Source organism: Amyelois transitella, chromosome 19, assembly GCF_032362555.1.
Source record: "Amyelois transitella isolate CPQ chromosome 19, ilAmyTran1.1, whole genome shotgun sequence".
NCBI classification, from domain to species: Eukaryota; Metazoa; Arthropoda; class Insecta; order Lepidoptera; family Pyralidae; genus Amyelois; species Amyelois transitella.
In genome coordinates, this window is record NC_083522.1 from 4286826 (window position 1) to 4308962 (window position 22137).

Here is a 22137-nt window from a genome sequence, read left to right on the forward strand (position 1 = left end):
AGATAAAAACGATATTATAATATGTATGTATTTACATATGTGATATATATTTTGTGAAAGACGTGCTTTATTAGTATTGTATATGTTACGATTGAAAATTACATGCCATTTTCATGACGAACTCGACGCGAATGTCTGACCTAATTATGAATGAAAATAATTAAGTCAAGTTAATTAACATAACAAAGACATTACATCACATATAATATGTTAGTATAGTGCATCCATTACCATTTAAATGTGCAACCGGAGCTGATTAAAGCGTCACAGACAATTAGGCCGTAATAGTGGCGAAATCTCATCACGGTGCGCGGTATCTAATTGTTACAATTTATATGTATAAGTATGGTCTTTTGTCATGTCGATAGTGACCGGATCGCATCTCTCACTCTCTCTTATCATAGCGATTCACGTCATCATCCTCCATTTTTCACCCATACTTTCTTAAATATAATATTTAATTCGACCTTATCATCCCCTTTTAAGTATGGAAACAATTTATATGGATTTTTTGTAATCATATCAAAAAGAACACAAAAATCATTCATTAAGATTTCAAAATCTCAATTTCTTACATCAAAATGAAATTTGCATGTCATATATCTACTACTAAAAATTGGTGTTGACAATAAAATACATATTTACAAAAAGACAAACTCCAGATAATTGATTTTGTTAACTGTATGATTTGTCCTACTGCACTACGGTACAAACGTAGAACTTTTCGTAGCCATATTTCACCCGCTACGAAGCTACGAATCTACAAGACGCTACGGCGTAGCTTCGGCGTCACCTGCTACAGGGTTTATGGCATAGAGAAACAAATACATACCTAGAGTCTTGCTTTTTTTAATTCGTTTTTTTATTATCTGCCTTCAAATAATTTTATCGGCGGTACCATAATATCCAACAAGAAAATCCGACTGATATTCTGAATTTCGGTAATTATTTCTCAATAGTCGACACTTATTTCTTGGACAAAACATTATTCCACTGGCAGAATCTACTTTAAGAAAACAACCTTCAAAGAACTTTTCTGATCCCTGTTTCGCCAAAACATACTTCTTCGACAGATTACTACTTTAAATGTGTATAACTGTCTAAAAATGACAAAACAACGGAAAATCCACGACGAATTGTGATTTTGTTTCGTCATTATAATACGTTCGCGATGAATGCCCGAAACAACGTGTGACAACATATGAGAACGAGGATATAGGATGTAAAATAAATAATTTACATACAAGGGTGTCATTAAAAGTACAGGAATAAGGCCTGAGCGTGGCTTTTTCGATACTATCGGCTCTAGACAGTCTACCCTTGGCCGTGTATATAAAAGTTTTTTTAATATTATATAGCTCTAACCAATACCTTACGTGAATGAAAATGTTCTCTTGGCGGAGAAATAGCATATTTTCCAAAATATACTAAAATCCATTAAATATTTCAAAACATCCATTACTAGTCAATCAGTCGATTTACTAAGATAGATTTTCGCTCGTTCTCATATAAAAATACGTTTAATATATATCGAAGTTAACGTGGCGTCGTTCTCAAAACAAAATACCTCAAATTTGAAAACGATTCGTTCAAGTAACCCCCAAATAAATGTAAGAACATTTCCGTGGTCCTGGCTACTTTGAGAACAGGTCGCACATGATGTCGACCTTTCTATTAAAATTCTGCAAATAACAAAGGGCCGAGGTGTAACAGTCCCCTGCCTGTTTACCTGCTGGTCCTTCTTTAAAAAGGAATGTAATACAATCCCCGTTATTTTCATTATTCACCTTCACTACCAACCGGTTCTATTTGGTATTTTTACAAGCATTCCTGAGGAAACCTGTTAACTGTGCGGTATATATGTAGACTAAAACGACCCCGTAGCATGGCAAGCGCGACGCCGTTTTTATCGCGCGAAAAATCGCTGTTTCGCCTTTTACTGTGACGTGAATTACGATCACTTTGTATGTTTTTGTACCGTTGGGTCGTTCTTTGGAAGGAGCTCAGGGTTATTACATGGAGCGACACCGCAAATGACTTAAAATATCGCCCCCTACTGAAAGTCTTAAGTGACAATATACATACTACCATTTAGAACCTGTTATTCTGAGATATATTTGTAAAACTCTTCATACCACAAAATCCAGTCCAGTCTTAATATGGAGGTAAAGTTTTTTAATCTATTCTTCAACAGGTGAACTGCTCATTCAGTCCTGAGTTCGGACAAATGATTCCTCGCAGGAACTGTTTGAGAATCGTTTAGAAACAATGGAGTTTTGAGTTGCAGACTCTCCTGCAGCGCCGGCGGCCACAGACTAAACACTGAGTTCATTTTACGTGTCCATTAAACTTTGATAACAATGAAATGCTGTATAAATTTATAAGTCACTGTTTATTTTGGAGTTTTGTTACTTCAGTGCTTTGCGTTGCTTTGATTTCAGTACGAACTGTGAATATTAACAACAACGACCATGTGTACTTTTTTTGAAATCCGGAAGTCACAAAACCGCATTTTGTCCCAAAGGTTCCAATTTTGTTATGATAGTGATCATTGCCGGGCTTTGCCTCCGACCGGAAAAGACACAAAAGCTGCTTTAGAAATCTGACTGAGATACGGGTATATGATACGCTCTCCAAAAAACGACAATAAAAGCACTAATGTAAGTGTGATCTGGTATTGAAAACATAGTCAATCAAGGGAAAGTAAGTTAAGCAAATGTCTTGTTATTTAAAGAACAGTCCTTTTTTTACAGCTCAAATCAACGTAAAACTAAAAAACAATCATTTCAACAAAAAAAAAACTAAATTTCATAATGGAACGCGAAACGTTTCTTTCAAATTATACAAAACTCGATCCATTTACAGTATCCAGTCAGTCGATTTAGCATAAATTGCGGCACATAGAACAAGTAAAAAGCCACAAAGTATCTGTGATGACGACAAAGTTCAGCTTTTATATCAAAATGCGGAGGAAATAACCGTTAAGAGGCTGAGCCCTTTAACCAGACAGAAGATAAGCGAAGTTTTATAAGTGTAGTTGTGTTATTGAATTATTTCAGTCAATTAATAATTTTTAAATTCATCAAGCTTATCAATTCTAATATATTGATATTTTTATAGCTGTGCATTGTACCTGCGAATTCTTCAAGTGTTGATCTACCCTCATTACTAATGAAATTTAATTCAGCGGTTTAGTTATTAAAACTAAAGATAACAAAATTGGCAATCTCAAAATCATCACACGTTTAATCCAAAATCACTAAATTGACTAAAATACTAAAATCGGGTGATAACATTGTATGTTTGATATCTGTAACAGTAATAATTAAAATTTACTTTTTTCATTCGTAAATCGTCATATGATCCCAAAATCCCTGTTGAAGTTAAGATAGTATTTTGAGCGAAAAATATAAAGCCTGCATACAATATACAAACAAAAAAAAATTTTAAAAATCAAATTCTCTTTTGCAGTTATGAATAAATTCCTTAACATCAGCACCTTAACAGTTTCCTGTCTGCGAGCAATAAATGAATGAAAACTCAAGTTGGAAGATACAATTGATAACTTGCCCGAAGCTAACTTTTTGCTCCCACTCCATTATTGACGTCTCGAAAGAATGAGAGTCTGGATATCTTTTAACTTTCTAGATACTAGACTTCGCTAATTCGATTACAAGTTACAAAGAACTGATAGATACAATATGGAATTATATGGATAACTTAATCGAAGCAAACATAACTGTGTTAAATAAATTATTAATTGTAATAGATGGCCTTGCGTTATCATGAATCATTTGTTTAAAATTACAAACATACCTATAGTAACGTCTATATCCCGTGCGGGGTAGACAGAGCCCACAATCTCGATAAGAATAAAAGGCCACGTATAAATAACTGTTCAGATTTACTACAATTTTTTTGTTTTAATTATACTGAATATAGGAAGGAAGGAGATATTAACTATCCTGGGTAAAGTTCTGAATCATGTGATTAATCTTCTGTATATTTAAATGGAAAAGATGACTGACAATTTATCAACACACCGCCAAAACCACACTGAATGAATAACGCTTAAATTTCGCATACAGACTTTACGTAATACGAGATTTTTGGAAACCCTTCTTTAAGCCAGGCCTTAGATAATACCAATAATTATGATACAATGTAATGACGGTTCACAAACTAAGTTTCAAGTGTTTCAATTAAAAATGAGAGTTACCGCTTTGCTGGTTTGCTTTTATTACTTCTGTCGAGCAAAACATAGACTCAAATAGAAAATAGATCAAGAAAAATATGCACCTATTTTATATATACCTGATATATCAACGCATAATCAATTTGACATATTTTCAGCCATCCATATTTTCACAATCAGGTTTTCATGCGCTTTCATCTTTAAATCGTCTTTCAAGTATTTAAATAGATAAGTGTTCTGCATACCATTTAACTACGATAAATAAATAATAAGACATTTAGTATGTAAAGTTATATGATATTAAAGGTACACATATTCGGCAAAATTACCACCTTTCCTCTAAGAAAGTCGGTCTGTGGACTAGAGGAAAAGTAATCAAGTCTGCGATATATCGCAGCGCACCTAACTCGGGATAACTCTTAATTGTTTGATGCGATGCCTCACTGGTGGACGTGACAGTGCCGGCTCGATGCGCAGCAAACTTACTCAGTAAAAGTAAGGTTAAAGTAGTTAATTTACTTAGAATAGGTAATCTTTTAGATTTTGGCAAAAAGATTTGACCAAGCCCAACGGTTAGATACGAATGAGATTAACAAAAAACTTGTTGTGTTAAAAACTTTTGAAAGACGTTAAATATCGTGTGTAGAAACTAAAATAACAGAGTAAAAACTAGTGAGTACGACTATAAAAAAACTTTGTTAAAATCTTCAAACGTTCACCTGCTGGTATCCAAAAATGCTATCAGAAAGCAAAAATGAAACGTAAATGTACGAAAATGGGTCATCGAATGAAACATTGCTCGCGTCCAGTGAAGCCGGACCCTTCGGAGCTTGCGGAGCACTGAAGGTGTGAGGACATAGGAAGGGTCTACACGAGTAGTAATAGGGCTCTACAGGACGTTCACGACACGATTCGCACGAGCAGGCAGGCTACAATCGCAGCAATTGTTTTCTTTGTGCTCTAACGTCGACGGCCGGTGAGCGCGGGTTTTTAACACAAAATTCTGACAGAGCCATTCCAATTGCAAAATGCTCTTTAATGTCACTGATATTCGGAGAAGAGAGTCATTGCCCGCTTTTTCAATTTCAACGTGGCTCACATTTTGCCACTTTACCTCTCCTACGAAATGGTATGTTCCGATTGGTTTAGTTTTAATTAAAATCTTTTATCAAGATGATATGCAGATGCCGACACCTCAAAGTGATTCTGTGATTATAAAGTATATGAATAAATGTTATAATTATTATTTGTATTGATACAAACTAATTTAAGGGGTCAGGTCAAGAGTACCCAAAACCGGGGAGCTTGCTTAAAGAGAGTTATAAATAAGGATGATCCGAAGGAACTATGCAAAGATTGTGGCAAGTGGAAAGTTGTAGTCTCTGCCTACCCCTCCGGGAAAAAGGCGTGATTTTATATATGTATTAATGTATGATTTATTTGCTACACACAGAATGATTTATTCGAAGGCACACCTAAGCATAAAATTAATTGTAAACCACCAGTGTAATACCTACCATTGTACAAATACTGCTTTTGTGAAGTAAAAATAATAAAAAATTTATTACTATTATAAAATTGTAATTTCTATAGGCAAATTGTGCAGCCTGTGCAAAAAGAATATATGGTAACTACAAGAAAGATGACTCATACAAAAAATAAAAACTCATAACTTAACTTCCGAATAAAGCATGCTTTTTATTCCAGAAATTCACACTAGCCTATTCTAAACAAATAAAATAATGGCATTTATTTACAATTTATCCAAGTAAAAAAAATATCAAACTAATGTTCTAAAAACTTTTATTATAAAGTCTTGTTTATTTTTTTAATATAGTTACTTCTATTGGAAACACAAATATTACATAATGTTAGTAAAATTTGGCAGAGATAAAATAAACACAAATAAAATTTTTATAATGCTTTTTTATTTGGGGTATTCCTTTTTTAGTTTGGTTGACTGGAAGAAATTTAACTAATGATAAACTAGTTTTAAATAAATTTATTTACTTGTGAAGCAGCTTTGCCTATATTTATACAGATATAGAGATTGATATAACAGACTTAGCTAGCTTTATGGCATTTCTAGATGTTGGTATCTATGAGAAGAAGAATATAAAAATTAAAGTTAATAAACCTTCTTAAAAAAAATGGAAAAATGGGAAGGAAGGAGGATGAATCTTTTGCGTTTATTCATAACAATGAGGTATTGAAGTAAAATTTAGTATAATTAGTAAGTACTTTATGAGGTAATTTCAACAAAAGAAAAAATTTCTTTTCTAGCTTGCCTCAGTGAAATTAAGGAATTGTAAACTAGAAATTTTATGAAGTTAACACTGAATAAGCATATGTGTATGAAACAAACGAAAGATGAAAAGCTCTTAAAGCATTTATTTTAAAATACGACAGCTATAAGCTACATTCCCAATGAACATTTGAATTATACAAATCGCCTGTAACTAAAAAAACTCCTAACTACAAGTGAAAGCCTAAATTCAAGATCTAATTTATTGACAGAACAACACGGAGGAGGCATGCAATGGATACGTACAATTAATTTTGTTGTTTCCACACGAATAAATTTAATTATATGGTCTTCTAACACAGTTATTCACCGTCAAATTGCGGTAATATGAAAATATTGAAATCACAAACTATAATAATAAGTGTAGAAATAAAATGAAGTAAACACAATTAACAGCCGTGTTAATTTTGATTTGACAAATTTTAATAATAAAACACCAAAAGATTTCAGTAATATCAATGAAAATAATGATGAAATCTAAAATCGTATTGTTTTTGTTATTGTTGTACTTCCATGTTGATGTTGAACACTCACTTGTCATCATTTACATGAATTTGACATTGACAGTCACCCATCTACATTAGGTTTTTTAATTTCGGCGCGTAAGTATGAAAATTATTTCCATGAGCAGGTAGGTCTTATTATATTATATGTAATAACAACATACATAAAGAATATATACTCTTATTACTATTTTACTTTTCATTATTTCACATTTATATTTTATGAAAATAAATATGAAATGATAAATAGAAAAAATTGTAAACGGGAAAAGTAGAACACAAGATAATATACGAATTTAAAACACATACTGGTGACTAACATAATATTATATTTTGACACTGAAATAGACAGAGCTTTTCAAAGATTTCGTCAAAGCTTTTGACAAAACGACAGCATGAATAAAAACACAAAAAATACTTGAGTAATCATTATAATGTGGCTAAAATTCATAATAATGTAACTTTTGATGGCCTTCATTTTTTAAATACAAAATTATACTGTGATATGCCGGGGCCGGATGTTAGAGCCAATGAAAATGTATTCGGTGAGATGTCGACCGAGCCCGCGGCGACTCTGCACAGCGGTACTGAAGCTGCTAAACCCGAAAGGAAACTTACCGTACTCGAAACACATGGATATGTACTTGGTAGAACAATTGGGTCAGGCTCATATGCTACCGTCAAGGTACTCTGTCTAGTTACTTCTTCTTTCAGAGGTGTATTTTTGGTCGATCTAGTCTCGTGAAAAATAGAGCGATTAGCCTATGAGGCAAAAATGCAGCAAACGTCGCTTTGTCCGTTAGATACCAATTGTAGATCATGCTACCTATAATATTAATGATTTTTAATTAACAGTCTCTATAGTTACTTCATTCCTCTTAAATATTTATAATAAAACAGGTAGCTACAAGTGAAAGGCACAACTGCCAAGTAGCGGTTAAAATAATAAGCAAATTTCAAGCACCAGGCGATTATCTGAAGAAGTTTCTGCCAAGAGAAATAGAAGTCGTGAAGGGACTGAAACATGAAAATTTAATACGGTTTTTGCAGGCAATTGAAACCACACACAGGTTTACTTTTAATTGTTATCATTTATAGCTCATCAAAGTGTAGAAAATATAGACGATTAAATATTTAGATGCTTAGTTTAGAATGATACTACCTATCTATATAAAATAGCCTAAAGTCGACTATTAGCATAGCTGTCAACTTGGCAGTTCTTAGTGGAAATTCCAACTAGATACACGAGTAGTAACGTGATTTTTATGAATGCTTTGATTTAACAATGTAGATTTTTATACAGGTTAGCGAAGCAGCGGGTTATTCACGATTGCCCACAAGAAATTTATTTATCTGTTATTCTGTTATGTTAATGAAAAAGTTAGAAAGGGGGAGAAAATAAAAGTAAAAACTATGCTTTTTAGGGTCTACATTGTGATGGAGTATGCTGAAAACGGCAGCCTCCTAGACATCATCCGCAAAGATCAACACATAGACGAGATCCGTGGTCGTCGTTGGTTTCAGCAGCTTGTCGAAGCCGTGGAGTACTGCCACGAACGTGGGGTAGTTCACAGGTAAAATTTCTTCTACCCTCTTTTTCACGAACTTATATTTTTTTAAACCACTGTTACAATGCTTAAACAGGTAATATTTAGCCAAAATGCTCAGCAGACGACAAACGTCTGCGTTCGATTCACGAACGTTGATAAACTTCCCTCTTTCTCTTTCCCAGCGGTTAATTCAAAATATAAAAAGAGTGAGAATATAAGCCATGCCATGACCTCTGATTCTCGAACATTAATATGGCATAGGTGTGTTACGGTGAGGGAAAACATCGTGAAAATTAGAAGAAACTTATACATTTCGACCAGATATACAATTTGACACGGTATTATGTCTTATCTTCCCTCTTTTTTTTATCACTTCTGAGAGCCTTAAAGACATAGGTATGCCCCCATATCGTCACCTCTTCTTGCTTGTACAGGGACATCAAATGCGAAAACTTGCTGATGGATCACGGTTTGAACATAAAGCTGTCTGATTTCGGATTCGCGAGGGGTCATATGAAGCCAAAAAATGGAGTGTATTCTTTGAGCGAAACCTTCTGCGGCAGTTACGCCTACGCTTCTCCCGAGATCCTGAAAGGGGTCCCTTACAGGCCACAGGACTCCGATATATGGAGCATGGGAGTGGTGTTATATGCTATCGTATACGGACGACTGCCCTTTGACGATACAAATTACACACAGTTATTGAAGGTTAGTTAGTCAATAGACATAAGTTTGCTAACAAAAATTTGCTAACCAAATAACGAAGAAGGTAGGGTTTGAAATTTTCACGATTCTTGACATGCTGTTTAATAGTTCCACCTCGTTCCGGTAAAAGTTATTGATGATAAGTATAGTCCACTTTAATAACAACAGCTTTAGTAACAACTTCTTAAGACGATAAACGGGCATTATAAAACATTATCACCGACCCATTTATAAATAAGAGCTTGAAGTCATCGTATTTAAAATTTTAGTACGAGTACAACACATATCACTAAGTTGTCAGATATTTGTTTCACCAATTTTATAGTAACTCTTTTCCGCAGCAAGTTCAGAACAAAGTTTCGTTCCCAAGAGAGCCAAAGGTTTCGACGGAATGCCGCAAACTGATCACCAGAATCCTGGCTCCTCTGAAGGTCCGTCTGAAAATCCCACAGATCCTCGCCGACCCCTGGTTAAACCCCAATCAACCAGCCAAAGATGAAGAAGTTGATGCTCAGGTAAACCAACGCAGGTTTGATAAAGAACTTAACACCAAGAATAACCAGATTAAAAACTTCTTTGTAAGTCCCCATTCAGCTGGATAGCTGAATAGATTTGAGATTCATATAGCGACAGGTTGCTCAGTGCTCAGCCTTTCCGAGACTTTGGCTCTGACTAGTAAGGGATAAATTTTTAGTAAGTAGGTAAGTATGTATGCTTACTTGTAATATCACGGGTCTATTATAGCTTGTTTTTTTTTCTGGATTCGGCTAGTTTCTTATAATTATCTACACTATTAACTTCCTTCTACTGCTGGCGCCATAACAGCTTGTGCCCATTTTTATATATCATCAACGGTATGACCGTTTTTTGAAAAACATGTTTGTCATAAATAAATTTATTGTGCCATTAGCTGTTCCCGCGACTTCGTCCGCGTGGAATAGTTATTTTGGGCATCATTGAAGCCCTCAAGGAGGAACAATTTCTTCTAATAGTTGCAGCGTCATGATAAATAGCCTAAAGCAAGCTTCCTCGATAAATGGTCTATGAAACACAAAAAGGATTTTTCAATTCGAACCAGTAGTTCCCGAGATTAGCGCGTTCAAACAAACAAACAAACTCTTCAGCTTTTTAATATATTACAAATTTATATTTGTAATGTATATTACAAATTTCTTCAAGTTTATTAACTTTTTGTCTGTTTAAAGAAATGAACTAGTTAAGTATTATTAGGTAACCATACTAAATTTTCCGAATACCAACTTCGTTTCCTCACAAAGCTATAATTTAGCAATTATAAGGTCAGTAGCTAAATTGATTTAGATATCTAAATTGGAAACAAAATTTTAACATTTCAGAATTCCGATCATGGCCCTAAATTGGTATAACCTTTTGGCACAAAAACACCCAGACAAAATTCTTCAACAAGGTTCAACCAAGTGAAGTATGGAAGCTGCTACGAAATTAATTTGAAATTGTCTAAATTAAAAGCTTTTGTTTTTTTGATGACTGCCTGATTATCGTCAGAAATGTTTATTTTCATTGTGTCTTTTTCATGAATGATAGCGTAGTTTCATTTGATGATTAATACGTGAAAAATTATTATATATCTATTTTAAAAAGATTTTTACAATGATACATATGTGTACCCTATAAATATTCTTCATGTTATTTTTCAGGAAAAAGAAGTCACAAGCAAAGAGGAAATTAAAAGCGTAAACATAGGCACTGTAACATTCGACAGAAAATTAGAAGAAGTGAAATGATAATTTGATTAAACACCTGTAAAAAATTTTAAGAGCTCTATATTTTTGTTTTAACCTTTTAAAAATAATAATAGAGAGATAAAAAATGAAAATATAGTTTTTTTACTCACAAACAAATCCATGTGTTACATACAAACCAAATGCCATCGTCTCTTACTATACCCGGCATTAAAGTTGTCCCTAGAGAATTTTTCACTTCCGGGATGCGCAGTAGCAATTTTTCATACCTCCCTAAAAACATCGAATATTTTGATGTCGCCCAATGTAACTAAGCGCTATTTCGCCGTCTTACGACGATAATTTTAGAAAGAAGTTGAAAAAGTTCGTAGGCATAAAAGCACAAACAAAGAACAATCATCACAATATGTAAGTAACAATTTGATTTATTTATATTATAAACTATAAAAACTACGTATAAACAAAGAAACTAAAATTAATTAGAAATAGTTCATTGATTCACAGTTAAGTGTCTTAAAAGGATGTGAAGTACCATCAGGCTTTTTCTTCGTCAAGCAGATATTATGGGTGGATGCTCATTAGAGCGGACCATTGTTGCGTAACTACCGAACTGAAACTTTACATCCTTTTATATGAAGCAATTATACCAAGTGCATATTCTGACCGGGCCCGCGGGACTTTCAAAATTGTATATGGCCACGTTAATCACGTTCAGCTGTAGCCTTTAAGCCTTTTTTAGACCGTTTGCTCTGTCTGCCCGGCAAGGAATATGTAAGTAATGTCGTGAATCTATAGTCGTGATAATATGTATGCAATGTAACTTATTAAAATCATGTCCCGTCCGCCCCAGATAAAGACCGCTCTAATGAGAACCATCTCTTACTTGGGGTCATCTAGTGTTCCGCACAATGATTCTTCTGCATAAGCTTTTTCGGCCGCCTTCCTGTCATTTGATTTTCCTCGAGAGATCATGTACCAGGACACCAGAATCATAACCACGTATATATACGCAGTATAGTAACAAACTCCTGATATCTAAAAAAGCGAAAATCAAGTTTAATTCTTTGCTCTTTCTATTTCCTTCTGATGCAAAAACAGAATGAAAATTGATACTATTTATTCAGAGATAACTTTATATGCTTTCACGCTGAGGAAACTATGGACCTTGCAAGGCTGAGTTCTCTGCGTGTACCCACTTCATACCTTTTTTGTCATATACCTATAATCTTTGAAAAGGTGGACCCGAGGCTTTTCTCCCGACATGTGTTGACTCAACTGGGACTAATTTCAGATAGATAGCACATTTAAAAGGGATTTAACAATGTAATATCAACCGTTCACCTTTTGAAAATTAGCTTTTGTAATAGATAAGTAATCTGAGATATCGTTATATTTTTCGGCTTCCACGTCATCAACTAACGTTGACGCTTCTATGCTATAGAAAAATCCCATTAAAGTCTGCAACCATAAAACATTGATCATTAGTAGAAAGTCAGCGCCTCTGGTATTTAAGGTACTTAAATTGACGAATTGAATCTTCTGTTTTTATACAAAAAATATCTATCTCATACTCACAAATAGATATTTTTTCTTGTACTTGTTAAAACTATTCTTTTATGCTCCGGATTCAAGTCCCACCGCCGCTACCAATAGATTGTTAATCGTGTTCTTACGGTGAGGGAAACATCGTAAAGAAATATGCACATTCAGGCAACCGGATATTATGTTAAGGTTCCTCTGCAAGCTTGCGGAGGTCAGACGGGCCGCTTCGTGTAAAAACCTGACTTACACCCACCAGGAACATGGTCATAGGCTGTCTAGTCTAGGAAGGGTACTAACTTTTTATTGGAAGATGATAATGAATAAGATTACATAAATATTAAGGTATTTAGATAGATAGAATACTTTAATTACAACAAATTAACTTATCCTAAACTTATGCTATGGTAATGTACAAAAAAATTAAGATATCAAATGAAACTCAGACGAATGAATTACATTTTTAAGTACGGTGGACCTAAGAGATAAACCTGTGTCACTCACCAATTGTATGACAGCCCAAATGCTAAGGCACAGGCAGCACATACCGCCAGAATAAAGAGCGCCCATTCTTTGCTATGCACTTGTGTATAATATTTATTTCAAACTCTATAAATCAAAGTAAATACCTAGCAAAACGAGCAATACCTGTAGACAATTTGACAATGTTATCAAAACGACACTGATGTTTTGGGCGTGATGGTATGTCACGAAAATATTTTTTCAAGGCTATTCGCGGAATGGTGGACAAAAAAGTTTGTCTACCGACATTATCCTGGGGGACAACGGGGATGACCAAGGGTATAGTTGTTGTCTTTATAACATGCACGCAGTAAATAAAAGAAGTGATTCTTATCCTAAGTTCTATGTATGTCGAAAGGCTATCAAAAGGCAGGAACTGACTTCCATTTAATATCTGAGCGCCTCCCAGCTTAGTCGTTTATCCCGCTTTTGACTCTACTACCTACCTAAGGTGATCCACATGTAATGACAATAGATATAGGTAATAAATTCCAGATTATAAACAGAGCCGCGTCCGACTCTCTTGGACCTGTTCATAGCAAATTATATACAAGATTGGACTAAGAGAATCCTGTGCTCTTCACCGCACGTGGAAGGCACAGGTTCAAATCCTCGGCCATGTATCAATGACTGTTTTCAGAATAACGTACATTAGTTTGAGTGCTAACCGATGCTCTTTACGGTGAGGGAAAACATCGAGAGGAGACCAGCACATTCTGCAACTTTGAGTGATAAATCTAATATTAAGCTAGAGGCTAGATTCCCTTGTAAGGGTCTATCTAACGGGTAACGGAGGTCAGAGAAATGCAGAAATGTAGAGATTTTGAAATTTAGAAATGATACCTTAATAAAATCGACGAAGTCGTGGTCATCGACCAACTAGTTAAAAATAAAAGGCAAATTTAATATTAACGCTTTAATGTTTCATAAGTTTATAAACACTATGTCAATATTGGTTCGTTCGTAACGATAATAATTATCGTTTTCGAACCAACGTAGGTATATCTCCTAGCTGCTTTTTCGCTTCCATTTTATCCAAAATTTTTCCTTTGAAGATTACGAACCAAGATATCACATTGATGACCACGTAGGCATAGGCAGCGTAGTAACAGTTGTGTGACACCTAAATGCAAATATTTTTAGTATATAATCTTATATATAAAATTCTCGTGTCACAATGTTCGTTCCCGTACTCCTCCGAAACGGCTTGACTGATTCTCATGAAATTTTGTGAGCATATTGAGTGGCTAGTTATTTCATTGTAATATTATAAAAATCAGTACATATATAAGTCGTACCTACCTAGCTGACTGTGTCGTGAACTTGAAAGATATTGGCAAAAAATTGGTATCGATCCCCCATAGTTCAATAAGGGCAACCAAAATCAAAAATGTATTTTAATTTCTGTTTGTCTGTACGTTTGTACCTAATAACTCGCATTACACGAGAACTATTGTTCCGATATTAATACTGTTTTCTTAGATGTATTATTCTCGCCAACTAAGCCGTCGCGTAAAGCGATCGCGGAGGCGAAATTACCTATCAATCTTTAGCAACCATTTTATATGGGAAAATGTTTTTGGGTGAAAATGTGGAAAAACTAATTTTTCTGGATGTAGGACCTAGTAAGATCGTTTTTTTTTAATTCCCGTACGCACCTATATGTATTTAAAATTTCAACGAAATCGTTAGAGCCGTTTTCGTGTACCTACACGTTTTATCTATATTAAAGGATATTTTTCTATAAAAAGATAATATCAAAATTGTTTATCTTTATTAAAGAACCTATTAAAGAAATTGACCAGTTACTTATAGGGCATGGGAAGCTGAAATTATACTCCACTACCTAGCTGTTTCCCGTGATTTAGTGTTCTCAAGACTAAAGGTTCTGTCTACCCCGTAAGGAATAAGGACGTGATTTTACATACGTACTTATGTAATACATATAGGCATTGGTATTAAAAAAATGTTTAAAAAAACAATAACTAGTTACTTACTATTTGGTAATTATCTCTTAGGTACTTCATACACAAAGTTATAACTGCTATTAGTATCCACTACAGAAACGTCTCCAAGTAGAGTTGACGCTTCTATGCTATAGAAAAATGCCATTAATGTCTGTGAAAAGAAATTTCATTTGTAGGTAAGTAGGTATGCCTACTTACCTACAAATGATATTTCTACAAGTAAATACATACAATGTGTAACGGAAAGGGGGTTATCATATTGAGTACACCAAACGAGTTACCGGTAACAAACAGCCTGGTGCCACGCAAAACCCTAAAAGTAAATTTTTTATTTTGAAATTTTTATTTTTTACAGCCGATTTTATTTTATTTTATGTTATTTTATTAAAACTTGCACAACACTATAGCAGTAAACAGCTGTGAGGTCAATAGCACCTTAACGATCACACGCATTGGCCCGCTGGCCTAATGTCGACGCCTCCCGTCTGTACTCCTGGTACTTTAAAATAGTATTTTAGAGCCAGGGTTCCGGATATCTTTTTTTTTTTGTTTTTCTTAACTAAGTGTTCCTGCTTTTTTCTTTACTTTTTACTATTTAGCTGACGAGTCCCACCTGCGAAACTTGATTTTTTACTTTATCTCATTAAAATTACAACTTTACACTGAAGGCTGTTTGAATATCAGTGTTTCATATGACTCTTCAATCTCATGGCAAAAAAGAAAACTGACTAACAGTTTCTCATCAATTATTTTAGCAGATTAATTGTAGCAACTAAAATACCGGACTGGCGTTTTTACAGTTATAAAGTAAAAGTAAAACAACGAACTAAGCGTACTGAATAATATCAATGTAGTAGTTACCAGAGAACGTGTTTGTAACATTATGAAAAACTTAAATATGAAAGAAATATTTTTTAAAGAAATAATAATTAAAAAGAGAAATAATCAAACTATTATTGAATCACAAAATCCGAGCAAACTATTGTTGTTGGTTTTAACTAAAATTTTCCAAATGAACCCTGAAATAGGCGTGACTTTTCTTTGCAAGGAGCAAAGAGCAAGGTCGATTAATAATGTATTAAAATGGTTCCGGATATTTTAAGAAATTTTCTATTACGAACGAAATTCTTTTTCATATTTTAAGAAGCCGATTAACGAATATCGTCATAAATTAATAAAACTATTACTAATGATCTAGTACTTAAATGACGTTTACATAGGTTGTTAAAAGTCCGGGAAGAAAGAAATGTTCGTGAAGGGAAACATGTTTTCTTTTAAGTCTCTGATCCTTGCGGACGTCAGACGGCAGTCTCTCTGCGTCATCTGCATCAACAACACTACTCTTTTTTGCATCATGGGTAAAAACATCTCCGAATAAAATAAAGGAATTAATCATTTAGCTACCAGGATTTCATGGATACGCAAGAGGTTTAATTTATCTACTTAAAAATAAATGAAAACGGGCCCCTAATTTACCAAAACGAGAAGGCAAGACTAGATAGAGTACTTGTCTCTCGTTCTTAAATTCGACTAATTCAAGGTCAATATTCAAATTTGAGAGTGTGTGTGTGCGCAGTCAATGGGTTCACTGTCTAGTACACTAAGCGCCGCCCAATGGCGCTACGCCGCGAGACAGGTGATGTACACGTATCCTTTCTTCCGCTTTAGGGTAAGTGAGGGTAAAATGATGATCCCACCTGATTATTTACGTTTGTGATTAGTAAACTTTTACTTTGTTTAATTTTATCGCCACATTCATAAAAAAGTTGTCAACATTTAGTCAACCTAGGAAACACGTTTTGTACATGCCACTTTTTCCTATTGGTAAGAGTGGTAGTAAGTATGGTAAAATTTTGAAATCAAATAATACTGTTTTTAACCCGTTTATTATGGTAAAATTAATAAGATATTGAATCAAAGGGACAAAACATATTTGTACTAAAATAATTTTATTTCACCTTTGTTTACAAAAATAGCCGGTTAACGTGACCGTGGTCGACTTTGCCCGTGTCTCCCCTGTACTAGGATGCCAGAATCGGGAAGCGGAAATGTACAATTATTTGAGAAGTCAATCAGTCGTTCGCTATCCGTTTGCGTGACAACCAGTGCTGCCATTTTAACGCTTTGGGCGCTAGATCTAGCGCTTTTTTATGTGTTTGGTGCGCTTTACAGAATTATGGCACCTAGCGGATAATCTGGTGTTTTTTTTAATTTACATCATGACATATTAAAAAACTCTATGGCTCTATCAGCATCAGTTATTTTAAAGCCTAATAGAGTGTTTTTTTGTTTGTTTGCTTTATTTCATTCAAGAAAAATTGTTCTTTTAGCGCGATATCTAGCGCTTTTTTAAAGCACAATTTCCAAGAAATCGAGCGCTTTTTTACATCTTACAGCGCTCAATCGGATTTTTGGTCTGGCAGCACTGGTGACAACATTGTTTGTGTTTTGACTTTTTCGTACACGTGTTCTCTTTCGTGATTTCTTTGAGTAATTCAGAATATTATTACGACTACAATGAACATTATTGGTCGCATACCTAGCTACCAATCCACATGTTTTTACGGAGTCATCTTTCCAGTACCAGTGGCGGATAAATGTGTTGGCTGGATGCTGGAATAGTCGGAGATGTTGTCGTTGAACCATATTTTTTGCCTAACAGCCTAAATTTCCTAGAAAATTACTTAAATGAGGAACAGTAATGCCAGTGAGAAGTTACGTGGATATCGTGATGGAAAACAACCTAATATTCCAACATGGTGGCGCTCCAGCTCACTTCGCTCGTGATGAGCGCAGCCACCTCAATGCCCGGTTCCCGGAATGGATTGGACGAGGAGGACGTATCGCATTGCCTCCGCGGTCTCCAGAACTCACACCACTTGACTTTTTTTCTGGGGATACATTAAAAATAAAGTGTATGCGTCGGATTCCCCTTCGAGCGAAGAAATGGTTGCCCGCATCAAACCGCATGCGATACTGTAACGCCAGGAATGCTTCGCAATGTCTGGGTTTCCATTTACCGGAGAGCTGACTTGTGCATCCAAGAAGGAGGTCGACGTTTTGAACCCTTTCTTTGAAAGGTATGTAGGTTTTCATTCTTTCTTTGACTTAGTTACCAATTTATTTTGTAATGTAGGTAATTATTTATTAGCTTGCATGAAGAGTTATGAATGTGGATGAAGCGAAGGAAGTATGCAGAGATCGTGGAAAGATGTAGTCTCTGTCTATCCCTCCGGGAAAAAGTCGTGGTTTTATGTATGTAGGTAATTATTATTTCTTTTGCATTTCATGCGAATATTTTCAAATCGATTGAATGTCTTAAACGACGTACCTCTGTCAAAGCAAAATGATTCTTATTGATTAAGTAAACGAGTCTTATTTGTTTGTTTTAGAATCTTCGTCAAACGTTCGCCGCCTTGCCGCGATCTCTTTGACGGCGCCGACAAAGCGGCTACCTACGACTTAGGTCGCCGACGGTACCAGGAGAAAATGACGAGTGAGGAGTTAGTGTTTTAGTGTACATCGATAGTGTCTTAGTGTGTGTGTTGTTTTGAATTGGGGATGTTGACCCAATAGTGATTTGCCACGTTTGTTTACATTTAAATAAATACATTTTATTGCGAAATTTTATTGACATGCATTTATGAACATGGTGATAAGGACCAGCAGTAGCAGTAGGAAGAATCTATTTAAGGTATAGTATCCACCCACTTTTTATGATAACCCCCTTTCCGTTACACCTTGTATAGGTATTTACTTAGTCTCAGGTCCATTGTAGCTGTATCAACCGCTAGATGGACGCTTACAAATAAGAAAACTTATGTTTAAGCTTTGATCATGTCATATGTACCTATGTACATATATGTTATTTGTATTTTTTCCTTTCATAAAATAATTCCTTTTGGGGCTCTAATCCATCCCAAGATAGAATGCAACACGTGTGGTTCACAGCACTTTTATAATAAGACCACTACATATATTACCCATGGATGTCGTAAAAGGCGACAAAGGGTAAGGCTAATAAACTTAATAAAGACTATAGATTCTTCATAAGGGCGATGGGCTCGCAACCTGTCACGATTTGAATCTCAATTCCATCATTTAGCCATGCAGCTGAACGTGGCTTTTCAGTCTTTTCAAAACTGTTAGGTCTGTCTACCCCGCAAGGGAAATGGACGTGATTATATGTATGTAGACATACAGTAGAAGGGAATACAACCAAGACAAACGCAAGTAAGATGATAGGTATAGGGTTCAAAAAATAAAGCGCAATAAATTACCTACCAACTGTATGACCGCCCAAATACTTATGCAGAAAATGAATACTCCTGTGGTATAAATAACACCCATTATCTATCTTATTAATAAATGCAATTCAACTTAAATTTATGCAGACTTATGTTAAGCAACTCGAAATCTATGACAGAATAATGACAAATAGAGAAAAACAAAGATGTTTTATGTCAGTTACGACATTAAAAAGAAAGGAGGAATTAGTTCAGTGAAGATAATACTTTTTCAAAGAAGTACACAGTTTACGGTTGAAGCGGTTTGAATGCGGTTTTCGTCAATATACAGCCATATAAATAAAGGGTTTATTTCACTGAAATCCAAAAAAAATGTATGATAATTTTCAAATAGTACACCTTTGCTAGGCACATTATATCGATTGATTTATCAGAATTTTTGGACACTATGATGACGTTTTAAAAATAGGTATGCATTATTTTGCGCATATTCTAGGATATAGAAACGACCAATTCTATGGTTTTATTGCTAAATTAAAAAAATATCTCGGTCAGATATATTGCTTAATGTACAAATCTGATTTACCCAATAATGGTCACAGGCGCACTGTGCCTCTTCAATGAGGTAAGGACGCAACCGGAAGGATGATTATAACTATTGCCAATTTACAACATAAAATCACTACTTCCCTACTAATCTCTCTGTGTGCTAGTCTTTCTCGCCTTAACCACTGAACTGGTTTCAATGAAATTTGGAATAAATATAAAATTGGTCAGGGTCAACTCTATCACTGAATCAAATTCCATCAGGAAGAAAATAGACTGCCTCTTATTGCGTAAAAGACGCGTAAGAAGACACGGGCAAAAGCTAGTTATAAATAATGCCACTATACCATTTTAAACAAGTTCTTGGAGTGGAACGAATAGAACGTCTTGATTATCACAAAAAAAAATATAGCTACGTAAGTTTAATAAAAATAAAAAATAAAACACACATCTAATAACATTAATACTTTACTTCAAGAAAATCTATGATTATATAATGTTACCTACTAAATAATTATGTACAATTTGAGAAGGGATACTTTTGCAACAAATCGGAATTATTTTGAAAAGTTTGTGAATATAGGACTTCAAACTTAAATGAAAAATAAATATGTAATCCTTTATACACAGGTCATATCTTAATCAATAAAAACTGAAAGTAAAATAATCAAAACTACCTATTTGATTATAAAATGCAAATTGTACATATAGGTAGCATGAAAACGTGATTGCAAAAACAAAGCAAAAATTATTTACACTGATTTTATTTTATTATGGGAATTACAGACATATAGAACATTTGGATAAATTCTGAGTTTAATTACATGATATTACTTCAATATCGTTTTTAGACTTTTTTTAACTTTCAAAAACATAGTCATGAGAGTATAACCAAAAATCATAGCTTTATAATTTACATCGGCATCATACTAATTAATTTATATCTGGAATGGTATTATAAATATAACAATTACCTATCCATTATGGTTTGACTAACTTCAGGGCAGATACACAATAAAAAAAAATTGCATGTTCTGCTCTTTGTCTCATAAAATTTTATTTAGTGATTGCATAGGGATGGAAATACTGACTCAAGGATAACATTACAGCTATTATTTGAAGCATATGCACGTAACTGATGTTATATGCAGTAACTAGTAATATGCATAGACATTTTACCCAGGGTAAATTCACAATTCGAAACATCACCTGTTTATTTGTCTATGGTATGTTATCACTAGGTAGTTGATGCACAAGACTGCCTGTTAATCTAAGGTATTATTATTGCGAACAAGCCCACCAGTGGTGAAACGGAATTTCACTCCACAACAGATTATTCTTTATAGAAGTTAGTTATAACAAATGGAGGTCCAACAGCTTCTTATTTACATGCTGACTGATGAACGGTTGTTCATCCAGAACTGGTGACCAGACACCACCAGGGTGACGACGTAAAGCAGTGCCGCTATCCAGCAATTGTAAGCATTCTGAAAAAGACAATATTTATATTAAAACAAAGGAAACATACCTATGGTATGCATGAACTATAGATTTTTTTGTTAATATTGCGCTGCAATTAATAAATACTTATAGCATTAGAATATTCAAGGTACCTTGAATATAAACTAAATAAAAGAGTGATCTTCCAGCAATATGAAGTTTCTGAGTGTAAAAAATAGGAGTACGACCCTGATAACATAACTACCGTGAATTAAATTAGAACATTTTGAGTCAGACTGACCTGTGTGTATCCACTTTCAACTTGCGCGATGAATTGGTCAATTGTTCGGTTGCTATGCTCTGTGGCTTCTTCTATGGGGAGATCCTCAAGCAATGCTACGGCCCTGATGTAATAGAAGACGCCCATCAGCGTCTAAAAGAACATTGAACAAGAATAATGAACATGGAACGACAGAACATACTAATACTTGCCTTATTACAAAACGATAAAAACTTACCAACTGGATTATACCCCACACACTTATAACGAGACCGCATAGGGAAAGTTTTGGTCCACAAACTTTAACCATTTTGGTGATTTATTTTACAAAAATCACACACCAAAACCCGAAATAAATTTATCGACCTCGAATGAACTGTCAAATGCGGACTTTAAAAAAAATTACTCACATGATCATACTTTGTCTATGATCAAGAATGATGTTATGCAACATTGAATAATTCACAAAATATATTTTTTATAAATAAGTGGATACTTAAAGCAAATATGGACCATAATGAGTAACTTCTCGTGTTGTGACACCGACACCGATGGCAAACAGATGCTCTCGTTCGCTGTTTCAAAACCACGTACTTGAGTATTTGTTACCAATTTTA

General features: G+C 34.5%; 3 protein-coding genes and 2 long non-coding RNA genes across 5 annotated transcripts; 2 read left to right on the top strand and 3 right to left on the bottom strand.

The window, feature by feature from the left end:
* Positions 1-7507: 7507 nt before the first annotated feature.
* On the top strand, positions 7508-11047 carry LOC106132559 (testis-specific serine/threonine-protein kinase 3). Its single transcript, XM_013332005.2, has 6 exons — positions 7508-7688; positions 7904-8073; positions 8428-8577; positions 8988-9261; positions 9600-9773; positions 10935-11047. The coding sequence occupies exons 1-6, from the start codon at positions 7509-7511 to the stop codon at positions 11019-11021; spliced, it is 1035 nt and encodes a 344-aa protein (XP_013187459.1). The 5' UTR covers position 7508; the 3' UTR covers positions 11022-11047.
* Positions 11048-11447: 400 nt separating this feature from the next.
* Positions 11448-13160, bottom strand: LOC106132633 (ribonuclease kappa-B). The gene is made up of 3 exons (XM_013332088.2): positions 13023-13160; positions 12321-12437; positions 11448-12014 (listed from the first exon to the last, which is right to left on the bottom strand). Exons 1-3 carry the CDS (start codon positions 13086-13088, stop codon positions 11859-11861), a joined length of 339 nt encoding a protein of 112 aa, XP_013187542.1. The 5' UTR covers positions 13089-13160; the 3' UTR covers positions 11448-11858.
* An 891-nt stretch (positions 13161-14051) lies between these two features.
* On the bottom strand, positions 14052-19425 carry LOC132902899 (uncharacterized). The gene is made up of 3 exons (XR_009657274.1): positions 19292-19425; positions 15038-15158; positions 14052-14163 (listed from the first exon to the last, which is right to left on the bottom strand). It is a non-coding gene; the product is annotated as an uncharacterized LOC132902899 (long non-coding RNA).
* Positions 15509-18632, top strand: LOC132902898 (uncharacterized). The gene is made up of 2 exons (XR_009657273.1): positions 15509-18087; positions 18400-18632. It is a non-coding gene; the product is annotated as an uncharacterized LOC132902898 (long non-coding RNA).
* Positions 19426-20252: 827 nt separating the features above from the next.
* LOC106132656 (ribonuclease kappa-B) lies at positions 20253-21924 on the bottom strand. The gene is made up of 3 exons (XM_013332125.2): positions 21759-21924; positions 21542-21673; positions 20253-21287 (listed from the first exon to the last, which is right to left on the bottom strand). Exons 1-3 carry the CDS (start codon positions 21828-21830, stop codon positions 21186-21188), a joined length of 306 nt encoding a protein of 101 aa, XP_013187579.1. The 5' UTR covers positions 21831-21924; the 3' UTR covers positions 20253-21185.
* Positions 21925-22137: the final 213 nt, after the last annotated feature.

What these genes read in the sequence shown, in the direction of transcription:
- LOC106132559 (XM_013332005.2), top strand. Translation starts at nt 7,509, where the DNA reads ATGCCGGGGCCGGATGTTAGAGCCAATGAAAATGTATTCGGTGAGATG. An exon ending in GCAATTGAAACCACACACAG is followed by an intron (nt 8,074 to 8,427) that starts GTTTACTTTTAA and finishes TATGCTTTTTAG; the next exon opens with GGTCTACATTGTGATGGAGT. An exon ending in ATGAAGAAGTTGATGCTCAG is followed by an intron (nt 9,774 to 10,934) that starts GTAAACCAACGC and finishes GTTATTTTTCAG; the next exon opens with GAAAAAGAAGTCACAAGCAA.
- LOC106132633 (XM_013332088.2), bottom strand. Translation starts at nt 13,088, where the DNA reads ATGGGCGCTCTTTATTCTGGCGGTATGTGCTGCCTGTGCCTTAGCATT. An exon ending in TTTGGGCTGTCATACAATTG is followed by an intron (nt 12,438 to 13,022) that starts GTGAGTGACACA and finishes TTATGGTTGCAG; the next exon opens with ACTTTAATGGGATTTTTCTA. An exon ending in CAAAAGCTAATTTTCAAAAG is followed by an intron (nt 12,015 to 12,320) that starts GTGAACGGTTGA and finishes TCGCTTTTTTAG; the next exon opens with ATATCAGGAGTTTGTTACTA.
- LOC106132656 (XM_013332125.2), bottom strand. Translation starts at nt 21,830, where the DNA reads ATGGTTAAAGTTTGTGGACCAAAACTTTCCCTATGCGGTCTCGTTATA. An exon ending in TGTGGGGTATAATCCAGTTG is followed by an intron (nt 21,674 to 21,758) that starts GTAAGTTTTTAT and finishes ATGTTCTTTTAG; the next exon opens with ACGCTGATGGGCGTCTTCTA. An exon ending in TTGAAAGTGGATACACACAG is followed by an intron (nt 21,288 to 21,541) that starts GTCAGTCTGACT and finishes TGTCTTTTTCAG; the next exon opens with AATGCTTACAATTGCTGGAT.